The sequence below is a fragment of the Mesoplodon densirostris genome, chromosome 4 (genome assembly GCF_025265405.1).
Source record: "Mesoplodon densirostris isolate mMesDen1 chromosome 4, mMesDen1 primary haplotype, whole genome shotgun sequence".
Classification (NCBI taxonomy): domain Eukaryota; kingdom Metazoa; phylum Chordata; class Mammalia; order Artiodactyla; family Ziphiidae; genus Mesoplodon; species Mesoplodon densirostris.
In genome coordinates this window covers 101,844,752-101,858,972 of record NC_082664.1, presented here as the reverse complement: position 1 = coordinate 101,858,972, position 14,221 = coordinate 101,844,752, and the positions used below count along the sequence as shown (strand labels likewise).

The following is a 14,221-nucleotide window of genomic DNA, read 5'->3' as shown; positions in this document are numbered from 1 at the left end:
TAAAAAAGTTGTTATCAAGAAAAGATTTGCCAGACAAAGACAAACTTAAGCCCATGTGTTCTAAGTTCCTGATGCTCAAGTTCACTTTGATATCAGACAGATAATTCTCATTTCTGCAGCTCTAAAATGGCTCACTGTCCTTTTATTCCTTTCTTGTAAGTTATGCCACCTCACTATTTTAAAAGTTTAGGAAACCAACTCTAAGAACTCAATTATTTTCAGTAATATCTCTCTGCTCAAATAGCAAAAATAATATTAACATTCCACAAGGCATTAACTCTATCTTATAATCCTTTATAAATAAAGTGGTCTTGAAAGTACAGGGGAAAGAAAGAAGAAAAACTTAATACTGCAATCCAACTAAGAGAGATTCCCATTCATGTACTGCTGTTGCTGTTCTTTACAAAGTAAGCATGTGTTTTTAAGACTATCTGAATTGTATTTTTGGGATACATCAATCTCCCAATATCAGGAGCATAGCACCGTGTCAGAATCACAATTTTACTAAAGACTATAATGGCTTTAGGTCAATTTCCAAAAATACATTTATAACACAGATTCTATCCCAATTCTTTTTGTTTACACACCGTATTTCTGCTCATCAGGTCACCTATGTAAACCACTACGTTAATCTCTGGTGCCCAGATTTCAAACTCTCTCTGCCATGAGGTGAGGGTGGATAAAGGGACGACTATAAGAAAGGGGCCATACAGCTGGTGTTGGTGGAACAGGTAGGAGAGGAATGATATGGTCTGGATGGTCTTTCCTAGGCCCATTTCATCAGCAAGGATTACACTGTTACTTCTGCAAAAAGAAAAAGATAAAAACAAAAATATCATTAGTTCACAAAAAAACAGTATGTGCACAAACAGCAAAGGCATCAATGCCTCACAATGTCACCAAGCAAGACATGGGTTGTGAGACTCTAATGTCTTTCCTCTCCTCTGCAATTAACCCTCCTACATAAGACAGTCGAGTAACAAGTAATCTAAGTATAATCATGGTTTGGATTACTACAAGAGCCTATTCAGACTATATGTTCTTTATCTTGCATTTTGGTCTTTTACATCTATCCCCTGTAACAGAGAAGGCAGGTTTTGTTATATTGGTGTATGCAAGCACATGACCTTGGGTTCCATCAGTACAGAAAGCAAGGGCAGATGGGCTACCCCCGCTGCTGATGAACCCTACAGGCTGACAGTCATGTGCCTTTGTTCAAAGTGCCCACCCATTCCACTGCAGGTCACTGGGTTGTTTAATGCTACATACACTATTCCCTAGACCTAAATGCTGCAGGTACACAGAGTTTGTTTTAAATACACTACTCTACAGCAGAGGTAGGCTGCAGATCAGATCTCTGAATCCCACCCCAGACCTACTGAATCAGAGTTATCTGGGGAAGGGCTCAAAAATCTGTATCGTTTAACAAGTACTTCTGGATATTGCGCTATGGGTATATGGCTTGGACCACACTTTGAGAGACAAGGCTCTAGGAGACAGGCAGAGGGCAGGATTTCAACAGGATCCTAATAGAAAAGGATTGTAAAGATACTAAGAAAAAACCTTTAAGTAAATTAAGTTAATTTAAACTGAAAGAAATAGCCAGAGTTAGGAAAGTATGTTCCAGAAATAGAAAAGAGCCCACTTGGCAGGAAACCAGGACTGCGTGTATGCCATAAGTTTGAAAATATTAAAAGGTTCTTGAAAATCAGGCCATGGGAGGTTTACACATATACAATACATGCTTAATCAGTGGACCAGAGAGAACTAAAACCAATATTCAAGTTAAAGACAACTTAATCAATTAGAAAAACAAGACATTTAATTCACCAAGAAGAGATTCCTTTGAGTAATTTTCCTCATATTTCTCTCACCTTTTCACACCACTGGGGAGGAAACAGTTAATTTTCTCCAACATTTCCTCTCCCTAGCAAACTGCCACTGTCCATTTATACACATGAAAGGAAGTTTGGATTGATGTGCCTGCTTTTCTGGAACTAGACCAAAACAGCATGTTACTTAACTCAAGGTTCCCATGACCAGGGCCTAGTAGCTGCCTAGGCCCTTTTCAGCTGATTCTGAATTAGTTTAAAGTAGAAAATGCTAGCTCAGGACTCTACATGGTGTGACTTTGGACAAGGGCTCCTAAGAGCCCTCAACTACAAAACAGAAGGGTTAGTTACACAACTCCTTAAGGCTCCACCTAGCTTATAACCGTCCTTTAGGAAGATCAGGTCTCACTATTCTCTAAAACAAAAATAATTTTCAAGGAATTTAGAACATCAGACTTCCATTCTCAGTCACAGAAATTGAATCTCATCAAGATCTCTGATTCTCATATTGAACGTTAAATATTACATAAATTTTTACAAGACAGAGTAGTACATGGTTCAATTGGGAAAGTCATTGTAAATGCACCTCTGTAACTTAAAAACCATCTTTTCGGCATTGAGAAAAGAAGCTGGCATGTTTTTGTCTTCAGGCTGTAGTCTAATTCTGAAATAAGAATTCTTGCTTTGCCATAAAACACTGAAGAAATTAAGAGTTTACATGTGAGGGAAGGAATCTGGAGACATACATTAAAGGTACTTCTCACACTGTGTGTTCCATGAAGACAGGGAACTCCTGTCTTGTCTTGGTTCACTATTAAATTCTCAAGGGACTTGAGAATTTAAGTCTTGAGAACTTGGGACTTCCCTGGTGGTCCAGTGGTAAAGAATCCGCCTTACAATGCAGGGGACGTGGGTTCGATCCCTGGTCAGGGAACTAAGATCCCACATGCCTTGGAGCAACCCGCGCGCCACAACTACTGAGCTCCCACACCTCAACTAGAGCCCACGTGCTGCAAACTATAGAGCCCGGGTGGTCTGGAACCCGGGCACCACAACCACAGAGCCCACACGCCACAACTAGAGAGAAGCCCGCGCACCACAACGAAGAGCCCGCACACTGCAACGAAAGATCCCACATGCCTCAACAGAGACCCCACGTGCCGCAACTAAGCCCCAACCAAAAATTAATAAATAATAAATAAAATCTTAAAAAAAAAATTCTCCAGGCCTACCTAGGTCCCTAATACATAGTAATTAGGGACTACTTGAATTTGCAATTGAATTTGGTGAATAAAATTTATGAGTACAGCCTCAAAGTACCTTTAAACCTCGTTGTCTCATCTCTTTTTTTCTTTTTTCCAAGACTATGGTGATCTTGTTACAAAAAAGTAAAGGATAATTTCACAAGTCCAACTGTCAGAGAACTTCCTCTACAAGGGATGGCCTGTACAGCAATCGGGGGGGTGGGGTTAACATCACTCTACAGCACCACTATGTAAAATTAAAGGTCTCCCTGGCTCAGAAAGACAACTGAATGGAGAAAAGACATTTTCTCCTTTCTTCTAAGAATAACTCCTTCCCCACTAAAGATATGGGCCAATTACCTTGCTACTTATACTCATAAATAACATAGTAAGACATAGGTCTCTGGCTATGAGAAATTAACCCCCAAATAACTAAATAACAAAGTACTTTTTACTTCAGACTAAGCTGCTAATTATACATACATAAAAACTCCCAGAAGTGGCTCCTCTCAATCATATATTTTTTTTATTTCTATAATGTACAAGAAAAGGAAGTAATTCTTTATACCTAACAGTTTTAAAAAGCCAGAAACAGTAGAGAAAACATCAAACATATTTTTCTACCTACTTGCACCAAGAATGAGCAAGCCAGTTGAGACCTTCTAGCTGATAATCTCGGAGCTCCAGATTCTCTCCTCCTAAATACGCCGGCTGTTTCTTTAAAGCCACAAATCGTGGTCTCTGCTTCAGGGCCTGAAATGCAAAATTTAAAAGCCCAGGTTTGAAGAAAACCTTCCTCCTGTTCCTATGTTAAAATGCTAGCCATGATTTCTGTGCTCTACACCAAAGCATAAGGATTTAAATTTCACATCTGAATCACCAACCACACCCAACCCACCACGAGCTCTTGCATCGTGGTCTGCGTTCCCAAAGCCAGATTGCATCCCGAAATATTTTTTAGTTATTGCTCCTTTCCTGAAGTAAGTTTGTGAACATCATTAAATAGCACTTACTTTACGTCATCTCTACAGTACAGCAGTTGAGTCTCCTATTTTCATCTTGGCATTAGCTTACTCTAAACAATGACTCTGGGAAAGTCTGTATATGCTAAATGCAGCGGAACTTTTACCATAACAGCATTTGTAAATTCTGAATTGCAGCCCACCTACTTTGAACCCCCAACTGTGTGACTTTGGTTTCTGAAGGAAAGGATGCTGCTCTCACCTCCAGAGGTGTGAAGAATTGGCAGTCGAGTGAAGCCATGTCTCTGTGGTGTGCACAAAATGTGGATTCTGTGGCCAAATCAGTTTGGGAAACAATGGATTAAAAACTTATAAAAATTTCACGGCTCATGACTTTTCAAAGTCTAACATTCTTGTGTATGCTGTGAACTTACAGGAGAAACTCATTCAGGAATACTTCCCAAAGTTATTTGGCCACAATAGTGTTTTTTTCAGGGAGTATTTCTCTGAAGATTAGCACTCTCTGGAATAGTGCCCCATTACGAGAAGTGTCGTCCAAGTAATGTATTTGATAAGGTAATTATTGTTAGTTGCAGCTCTCCTTTGTGAGCAGCTGGCAGTCAATGGAATCAGACGCCTCTGGCTGTCCACTTCTGCCACGTCTGCCCCACAGTGCTTCTCCCATCCGACCCCCCAGCTGCTGCCACTTGCCCCGTCCTCACACTAATTCTCCCTCCATGGGCTTCTACGACACCTTCCTGGTGGGACCTTCTGGCTTTATAACAACTGCTTACTCTGGTCTCCAACACATGGCCGTTAGATGAAACTTCCTAAACGAAATACTATTTCCTGCCTGCTGCTCTACTCAGGAGGGTAGGCTTATGAATACCTACAGAATAAAATCCAAATACCCTCCAAGGTATTCAAGACATACACACTGTGACTCGCCAATATCACCTACCTCTCTTCCTACCCTGAGGTCCGGTGGTCCTCCTACTGACTATAAGAACATCTTTCTCTTAATATCTTTCACGGGAGGCCAATAACATGGGCCCCCTTCTGTCTGTCTAACCAGCTCCAATCAATTCTTCAAGGACAGGGCACTTCAAGCACCACAATTTCCTCATTTTAAAACCCCTTCAATGATCCCTGTGGCTCAGTGACTCCTACTTCTGGAATAGTCTTTATCACACTCATTGACCTTCAGTTACACACTACTTTTCACAGATAGAGGCTTGGTGCCATGAATTTGAATGTCAAACTCTTGGAGAGAGAGGCCATGTCTTACATAAACATTTATTACTGAGGACCCAAGCATACCAATTTACACAGGGAATGAATTCCAACGAAAGAAAAGGAACTATACAACCAATCCAGCAAATAAAAGAGCCTATATATTTGGTTTATAACCTAGAATTCAGACACTCCTCTTTCCTGTCATTTCTCTTTAAAGTGCTTTAATTCTTCCCAGTATTCTCTGCAATATCTCTATATTAGATATATCTAATTGTGTAAATAAGAAGATTAAAGAAGTCAGCAAAGCCATTATACAACTCATCCTCTCCTTTTAATTATTTTCCTTTGATGTCAAGGTTAAGTCATTTTCTTTCACTTCAAAATAGGAATTATCACTTACTTTTGTAGTGTTTTCCTTTCCCAACATCTATCTATGTGGCCAACCCTTTGTAGCAATACACCTTTCCCCTGAAAATTCAAAAGCCAGCAGTCAGCACACCTTGCATTCTCTTGTTGGGATGGTTTTTGAGTTGTTCCGACTATGGAAGCTGTCGATGCAGCTCTGGAATTTCTTTCCAATCAAGGCTTCATCTTCCCAGCTGCACTCTGAATAGGGCAGTCCCATCCATTTGCATAGATATTCAGGTTCGTTGGAAGGTGCCGGCTTCCGACTGTGAGCTATTTCACATATAAAAATGTACAGATCAGCAACTGTCAATTAAAGGAGAGGAGTGACATTCTGTTTTATGTATGACCAAGGAAACACCATGTGGCAAAGCTGTAAATATTCTGCAAAACATGAACTGCACTTAAATGCTAAACAGCATTTATAAACAAGTTGTCTTGCTTACCTGGAAAATCTGTTTGACCCAGTGTAGATTTGCTCGTCTTCACAGCTAAATAAATGGAAAGCTGGGTAAGTTATCACCATAACCAAGAAAACGGTGACATTTTAGGTCCTTTGAATAAGAGTACAAGTATACTCTACTACCTCATATCTTTAAAAAAAGAAAAGAAAAAGCAGCCTATCTAGCACTTACCCCATCTCTCTGTTCCCCCTTTACAACAAGGCTCCCGGGGGGAGCTTTCTTCATACTGTCCCCTCACTCTCCCCTGAAGCCACCCCATCAGGCCTGTAGCCCCACCACCTCATGGGTCCATCTCCCCAGGGCCAGGCCTGCTGCCAAGCTGAAGGATCAAGTCCCAGTCCTCTTTGACTGGCAGCGCCCCCTCCTGCCCGAGCCGCGTGAAGCACCTGGCTCCCAGCACACCTCCCTCTCCCGGCTCTCCCCCTATCTCACTGGCTGTCCTTTCTCACTCTCCTCTGCTGGTTTCTCTTCCTGACTTCCAAAAGCTAGAATGCCCTCCGACTTCTACTATCACCACGTACACATTCTTGATTATCTCATTAAACCTTAGGCTTTAAATATTATCTACATACGGATTATATCCTCAAATTTAAATCTCCAGCCCAGACTGAGTTCTAAACTCCAGACTCATATATGCTACAGCCTTCACAATACTATCCACTTAGATGACTGAGAAGTGTATCAAACTGACAAGTATCAAAATGAGTTCTTGATTTCCATTCCAGAAACCAGCTCTTCCCTTAATCTTTCTATCTCAGTAAATGGTACCTCCAGTCTCCTATTTGCTCAGGTCAAAAATCTTGGCACCATCCTTACCAGCTCTTTCTTTTTCCCCCATCTCCAAATCTACCGGCAAAGCTTGTTAGCTTTTCCTTCAAAATAAATCTAGGCATCTGTCTATTCTCCAAAAGTATACCTACAAAAATGGTTTTTTTTTTAATATTTATTTATTTATTTATTTATTTGGTTGGTTGGTTGGTTGCACTGGATCTTACTTGCAGCAGGCAGGCTCCTCAGTTGTGGCATGCAGGTGGGATCTAGTTCCCTGATCAGGGATCGAACCCGGGCCCCCTGCACCGGGAGCGCAGAGTCTTAACCACTGTGCCACCAGCGAAGTCCCGCATTTTTTCCATATATATACATTACTCCCAAAAGAAAAAGTTCTATTACTCCTGGAGCTCAAACACTGCTTAGATGAGTTTCCATGTGCTTACCTATTACTCTTTCGACTATCTGATACTGTTTGTTCAGCTCTGAGGCCAGCTCTTGTTGGCAGTTGAAATATTCCACATCTTCAGGAGAAACTTTCCCTAACCTGGACAGAAGACAGACAGAAAAAATAAATACTTATTAGATTTGGGGGATCCATATACATCTATCAATGCAAAGTCAAGGTAGGAAAGGAAACTTAGTCTTTACTTTCATATGTCCCTTAGTAATCTTTTACTAATAATTAGGCCAGAGATTTTAAGAAAAACATGTAAGACTTACAGAAAACACTAAAAACCTTAGACTTATAGGACACACCAGTTGTCCTCTCTGATGTGGCCCATTAATAAAGAAACCTAAAAATAACTATTTTGAGTGATGAATTCATGTGATAAATTCATATATCTTAATAGACAAGGACAATAAAACTCTTCCAGATTTACAAGAAAGCCTGCCTTTTTTCAAATATGTATGGGCTTTAGGTGTGATTAAATATGGCTTTTTTAGAAAACCAGTTATTCATACTTAATAAAACGACAACACCAGCAACTTGAAATTAAATACTACTACAGCTTTCAAGGATTTTTAAAATTCTAATCGCTTTACAAACTACCCATATCTTAGGGATACATATTTTTGTTTTTGACTCAAAGAAAAAAACTTCTGATTTACTGAGGTAGCATATTTTGCATAGTCATAAAATAGGAATTGGAACCCATTTGTCCCTATTCCTAACACCAAATAACCTCATCACATGACACTGACACACGTCTTCGGGGGGAACTTATGCTTCTTTTTGTCAGTTTAGGTGTGTGCATGCTGTGACCCCATGTATGTCTCACATGCAACCTAGCATGTTCAAAGCTGTAAGTAAACTACAAACAACAGGCTTTCACAGTTTCAGCACATATCTGTCACATCCTTTCTGTAAACTGTGTAAAACCAAGATTAGTTTTAAGTATATCATAACCCAGAGAGTTCTAGAATATTAACTCCTGACATTCAAGCTACCCCAGCACCACCACAGAAAGTACAAGGTGCTTAAGTATGTTAGCCTTGCACTCAGGCTGCCAGAATTCCAATCCTGGGCCCTCTCACAGAGTTGCTCTGTACCTCACTCTTCCCACAAAAAAACATTTTGTTCAACAGTACAGATCTCATAGGATTACTGTGAGGATTAATGAGATCATGTCTGAAAAATGCTCCACAACCTAGTTATTATTAAACTCTACAGACTTGGTGGCTATACACAAAAATATATACTATCTTCAGCTCACAGTTTTATAAAACATAATCGTGGATGCCTCCACGTTCATTCAGATGCTAAAGGCAAAATTTGGATAGCTGTGATCTCCATGGACTAGTTAAAGACCTTCCCTTCCTCCAGGCTGCAAATGTATTTCTTTTATCCAGGATGGATAATGTACCATTGCTTGATTTCATCCTCTTTCTTCTTGAAGTTCTCTAGTTTTTTTAGGCCCTTCACTTTCTGCTGCTGTAAGGACTCTTCACTCTCCCACGTGCTATGGATATACGACCAGCCCTTCCACTTGATGAGGTACTGGACTTCGCCTTCATCCTTTTCAGGGTCAAAGTCACCACTAGGGTCTCCGTTAGCTTCAACTGCATATACAGTAGTAGAAGCTCCAGTGGCTGAAAAAGGATTCAGTTAAATTTTAAAATACATTAAACCAGACATTGAAAAGCTTCCCAAATACACAAATGTCTAAAGAGTCTCTTTATGGATGAAGCACCAAAATCCTTTGACTTGAAATAAGCAGAAATTCATAAACAATACAGAATGAACATGATCAACAATTTCAAATATTTTCATGATGCAAACCCAATTTTTACTACTTAAAACATTACAAAATTTGCTGGTGAAATCAAAGAAATCTCTGTATCCAAACACAATAAAAATGGAACAGCAATATCCTTTTGTTTTGGCCCCTACTAACTCAGAAAACAAATCTGTCTCTCTCTCCAGGAATATTAAGAACAAGGTAAGAGAATTTAAAATCTCCCCAATTACTCATCCACCCAAAACTCCCTGTTAACTCTCTTAACCTCAAGTAAGGCTGGATGAAAAAAAAAAGACAAAGAAAAATGAATTAGGTATTATTTTGATATTTCCGATATGGAAAGGTTACTTTAAAAAACTGAGTTGTGAGATATCTCAATTTGGATATAAAAAATTCTTCACTACTGTCCAAATATGTATTTAACCCGTTGGACACTTATCACAAGGAGATTCAAAAACAAGTAACTAAAGGTAGATTTACTTAATGTTAATAATCAAGAATCTCTGCTGCATCACTGGTTTTTAAGATATTAAAACATCTTTAACCAGCTCAATTTTAAAATCTCAAAGACATATGGGACACAGCCCTGTAGTCTCAGGTCAGTTTTTCTGTGGGTCAGAAAAACTTCCACATTTCACAACAAATACGGGCATGGGCTGAAATTCATCACTTCAGAGCTGAATACATAAAATTTGGGCCTTACCGAGCAGATATAAAAAGTAATTTGCTAGCTTCCAGTGGCAGGGAAGGGGCAGCAGATGTCATGTCTGGCTGCAAAGGTGGCAAGAAGCCCCTGAAGCAACCCAAGAATCAGGCTAAGGAGATGGACGAGGAAGGTGAAGCATTCAAGCAGAAACAGAAAGAGGAGCAAAGTAACTCAAGGAGCTAAAAGCAAAGGCCAAGGGGAAGGGTCCCTGTCCACAGGTGGAATTAAGAAATCTGGCAAAAAGTAAGCTGTTCCTTGTGCCTGCGGCAATGGTGATCCTTAATTCTATTCCTGTTTATACATCTGGATTTCCTGCCATAATATCTGTTGCCACCTATGGCAAGAATGAAGTGTTGTCTTCACATACCTCCTTTCTTGCCCAGCCTTGAATCTAAGACCTTTTCAATAGTTTCACTATTATCCTGCTGTTCATCAACTCCTTCCCCAGTCATTTCAATGAGGTCATCTGAGTCAGTCTCAAAGTCATCGTCTTCCTTATAACTGCATGAGGAATAATGATGAATAAATGAGAAGCTATCTTTTCAGATTCAAACACCACCATACATAGTATCATCAGGACAAGGAACCACACCCTTTTGGCTCCAACGTGCTGTTGTGCAGATCAGCCATGATAAAGTGGGCTCGAAGTTCTTTTTTTTTCCCTGCTTAAAGTATTAATGCATGTTCACAGATAGCTGCAGGAAGGCTAACTCATGGTTAACTCATATTTCAAAACAGAAACTGACTACAGTGATTTCTGTAAGCAAGACATAGAAAACTACTACAAAGACACTCCTATGTTTTCATTTTTTAATGAGATCATTACTATGTATAAACAAGAAAACAACTACAAAGAAAGAAAATGCATGACAAATGAAAAAAATTACTAGTATTCCATTAGATAAAAGCGGAGCAATAGGTCTAAGATTGAATGTATCGACCCTGCATTTTGTCTCCCAATAACAAGAATAAGAAATTTAAGTATTCTCAAGTTACTGAGCATACTTCCTGGTAATAAAATATTAAAATGTAACCTTCCGCCATATATTAACAACAAATGGTTTGGGAGTTACAGAAGAGAAAAACACAATTCTGGATGCAGTATAGCTGTAGGAGGAAAAAGTGCTAAGCTAGATATTAACATACTCAAAACCTAGTCCTAGCTTTCAAAGTATTAACTGGATACATTGAACAGGTTATTAATAACTCCAGGACTCAGCTTCACCATCTTTAAGTAGACCAAAAGAAACCTGCATATCCTCTAAAAGGAAATTAAATACCCTTTGATTCATATAAAGTAAAATATTTATGTTTGCATATATCTATTCCTTTATTTCATTTTCTATTAATGCTTCATATCGTATCGTAAGCTTGATAAGATTATTATATCCAAATAATACATAAGCTGAAACTTAAAAGAATTTGATTCAAAGAGCAATTCAAAAGTGAAAATACAATCCTAATGTCCTTCCTAAAACAGGATGTTATGAAGTGAAGATAACATCACTACCACCTCAACGAAACATGAACTTGAAATAAAGCAGTTCTCTTCATAGGAATGAAGGCTTGAAATGAGATATCACTATTCTTTCCATATTCCTATTGGCCAGAACCATTCTTTTTGCAAGAACCCTGACCAGATTTCCGAATACAACCTCAAGACACAGGTCATTATTTTTACCTATCAAATGCCTAATCCTGGACTTATCAGAACCAAGCTCTAGCCAACTACACTATCACCTTCCCTTCACACTAATGAAAACCTTCTGGGGCATCACCTACCTAACATTTTTAGCCGCTCTGCGGCGAGTCTGCCTTTTGGGAGCTTCATCATCTTCATCCTCATCATCAGAAGAATCTTGCTTTTTCCTCTTTCCACGCTGAGTCTTAGGTTGCTTTTTAACACGAGGTTTGGGCATTGCTCTAAAATGAGAAAAGAAAAAATGGCAAAGTCCTTACTTTATCATCTGTTGTCTACTTCAAATCTATATAATTGTTATTTCCCAGAGCAGGGTTCATACATAGGAATTAACCAGGGGAATGTTAGACATGAATATTCCCAAGTCCCATTCCCTGAAATTCTAATTCACTAGAGATCTGCTTCACTAGAAACATGAAAGTGATTCTACTGCTAATACCCTTCAGTCATTTATAGGAATACAGTCAGCCCTCTGTATCTGCAGGTTCCACATCTGCATATTCAACCAACCATGGATCAAAAATGTATTTGCGGGCCTCCCTGGTGGCGCAGTGGTTGAGAGTCCGCCTGCCGATGCAGGGGATACGGGTTCGTGCCCCGGTCTGGGAGGATCCCATATGCCGCGGAGCGGCTGGGCCCGTGAGCCATGGCCGCTGGGCCTGCGCATCCGGAGCCTGTGCTCCGCAGCGGGGGAGGCCACAACAGTGAGAGGCCCACATACCGCAAAAAGAAAAAAAAAAAAAAAAAATGTATTTACAAAAAAAAATTCCACAAAGTTCCAAAATGTAAAATTTGAATTTGCTGAGCATTAGCAGCTATTTACATAGCATTTACATTGTATTAGGTATTATAAGTAATCAACAGATGATTAAAGTATACGGAAGGAGATGCATAGATTATACGAAAATACTATAGCACTTTATATAAGGAAGCGACTTGAGCATCTGCAGATTCCGGTATCTACAAGGGTCCTGGAACCAATTCCCCGCAGGGACGAAGGGACAACTGTACTGTGGGTTCTGAGGCAACGGTTCTCAACTGTTCCTCAGGATCACCTGACATAAAAATACACATGCAGCACGTTGCTGATGGCAGCTCTCTGGTGGGCAATTTGGAAATAATCTATCAAAATTACAGGGCTTGGGCCTCCCTGGTGGCGCAAGTGGTTGAGAGTCCGCCTGCCGATGCAGGGGATACGGGTTCGTGCCCCGGTCTGGGAGGATCCCATATGCCGCGGAGCGGCTGGGCCCGTGAGCCATGGCCGCTGAGCCTGTGCGTCCGGAGCCTGCGCGACCGGAGCCTGCGCGTCCGGAGCCTGTGCTCCGCAACGGGGGAGGCCACAACAGTGAGAGGCCCGCATACCGCAAAAAAAAAAAAAAAAAAAATTACAGGGCTTCCCTGGTGGCGCAGTGGTTGGGAAACCGCCTGCCAATGCAGAGGACACGGGTTCGAGCCCTGGTCCAGGAAGATCCCACATGCCACAGAGCAATTAAGCCCGTGCACCACAACTACTGAGCGTGCGCTCTAGAGCCCGCAAGCCACAACTACTGAAGCCCTGCGCCGAGCCCGTGCTCTGCAACAGGAGAAGCCACCGCAATGAGAGGCACGCACACCGCAAGGAAGAGTGGCCCCCGCTCGCCACAGCTAGAGAAAGCCTGTGTACAGCAACAAAGACCCAACGCGGGCAAAAATAAATAAATAGATAAAATTAATTTTTTTAAAAAAATTACAAATATAACAATTTTATTTCTGGGAATTGACTTTACAGATATAGACTGATACAGGCACAGTAAGGTATTCACTGTGGCATTTGCAATAACAAAAGATTGGAAAAACTAAACATTCATCAACTGGGAACTAGTTCAATAAACAGAATACTACGCAACCATAAAAAAGGGAGTTTTGTGTGCATTGATAACGAAAGATTTCCAAGATAATGAAAGAAAAATGCAGAAGATGACACATGGAATGCCATCATCTGTATAAAGGAAGTAAAGGACAAGAAATAACTACACATACATTTTTCTCCTATGTACATTAAATATACCAGGAAGGCTACCTGAGAGACTGTGCCCTGCCACAGACCAATGGAACGGACTGAGGAGGTGGCCCCTCTAGTGACTTCCCTGCAGCCAGGACTGAGAGCCACAGACTAGGAGCTCTCAAAAGGAAATCCCCAAGTCCTCCATCAGTGGTAAAAAGGTGAAAGGAGAAAGAGGGAGACGGAAACTCACAATCATAGTCACCTGTTTCTCTCATACCTGCCATAACCAACACTACACAGACAGATGATCAAAGATTCAATAAATGATGGGTAAAATCTAGAAGACAGAACTGGAGTAGATTCCAGCCCTGAGAACTGAAACTGAGAAGGAAGGAGACAAAACTCACTGATGAATTTCCCTGCTGGGGTGTGAGGTGAGGGGTCAGGTACAACGTCCTAAGCCAGGGATAGACACAGGTTTGCTGTAAATGGCCAGAGGATAAGTATTTTTTACTTTCTCAGACAAGAGGCAAAGTTGAGGCCACTACATAGGTACTTATATAACAAGAGAAGATAAATTTTAACAAATATTTTATTGACGAAAGTCAAAACAAAATAATAATAATCATTGAGTACAATAATCATTGTTGTGTGATACAACATCTACTAACGAGAATA

General features: G+C 40.4%; 1 protein-coding gene across 8 annotated transcripts in view; it reads right to left on the bottom strand.

Moving 5' to 3' along the window:
• Positions 1 to 14,221, bottom strand: part of CHD2 (chromodomain helicase DNA binding protein 2) — a 123,422-nt gene that overhangs the window by 78,025 nt on the left and 31,176 nt on the right. For 4 of the 8 annotated variants that reach the window (XM_060096881.1, XM_060096884.1, XM_060096887.1 and 1 more), the window contains 8 exons: positions 11,643 to 11,783; positions 10,228 to 10,361; positions 8,780 to 9,005; positions 7,358 to 7,458; positions 6,126 to 6,170; positions 5,774 to 5,952; positions 3,705 to 3,829; positions 588 to 804 (listed from right to left, as the gene is read on the bottom strand). In XM_060096881.1, the coding sequence (XP_059952864.1) occupies positions 588 to 804; positions 3,705 to 3,829; positions 5,774 to 5,952; positions 6,126 to 6,170; positions 7,358 to 7,458; positions 8,780 to 9,005; positions 10,228 to 10,361; positions 11,643 to 11,783 (1,168 nt within the window). Of the gene's footprint in view, positions 1 to 587; positions 805 to 3,700; positions 3,830 to 5,773; positions 5,986 to 6,125; positions 6,171 to 7,357; positions 7,459 to 8,779; positions 9,006 to 10,227; positions 10,362 to 11,642; positions 11,784 to 14,221 lie in introns of those variants that run through there. The other 4 variants (XM_060096880.1, XM_060096883.1, XM_060096886.1 and 1 more) reach the window with 2 other exon arrangements.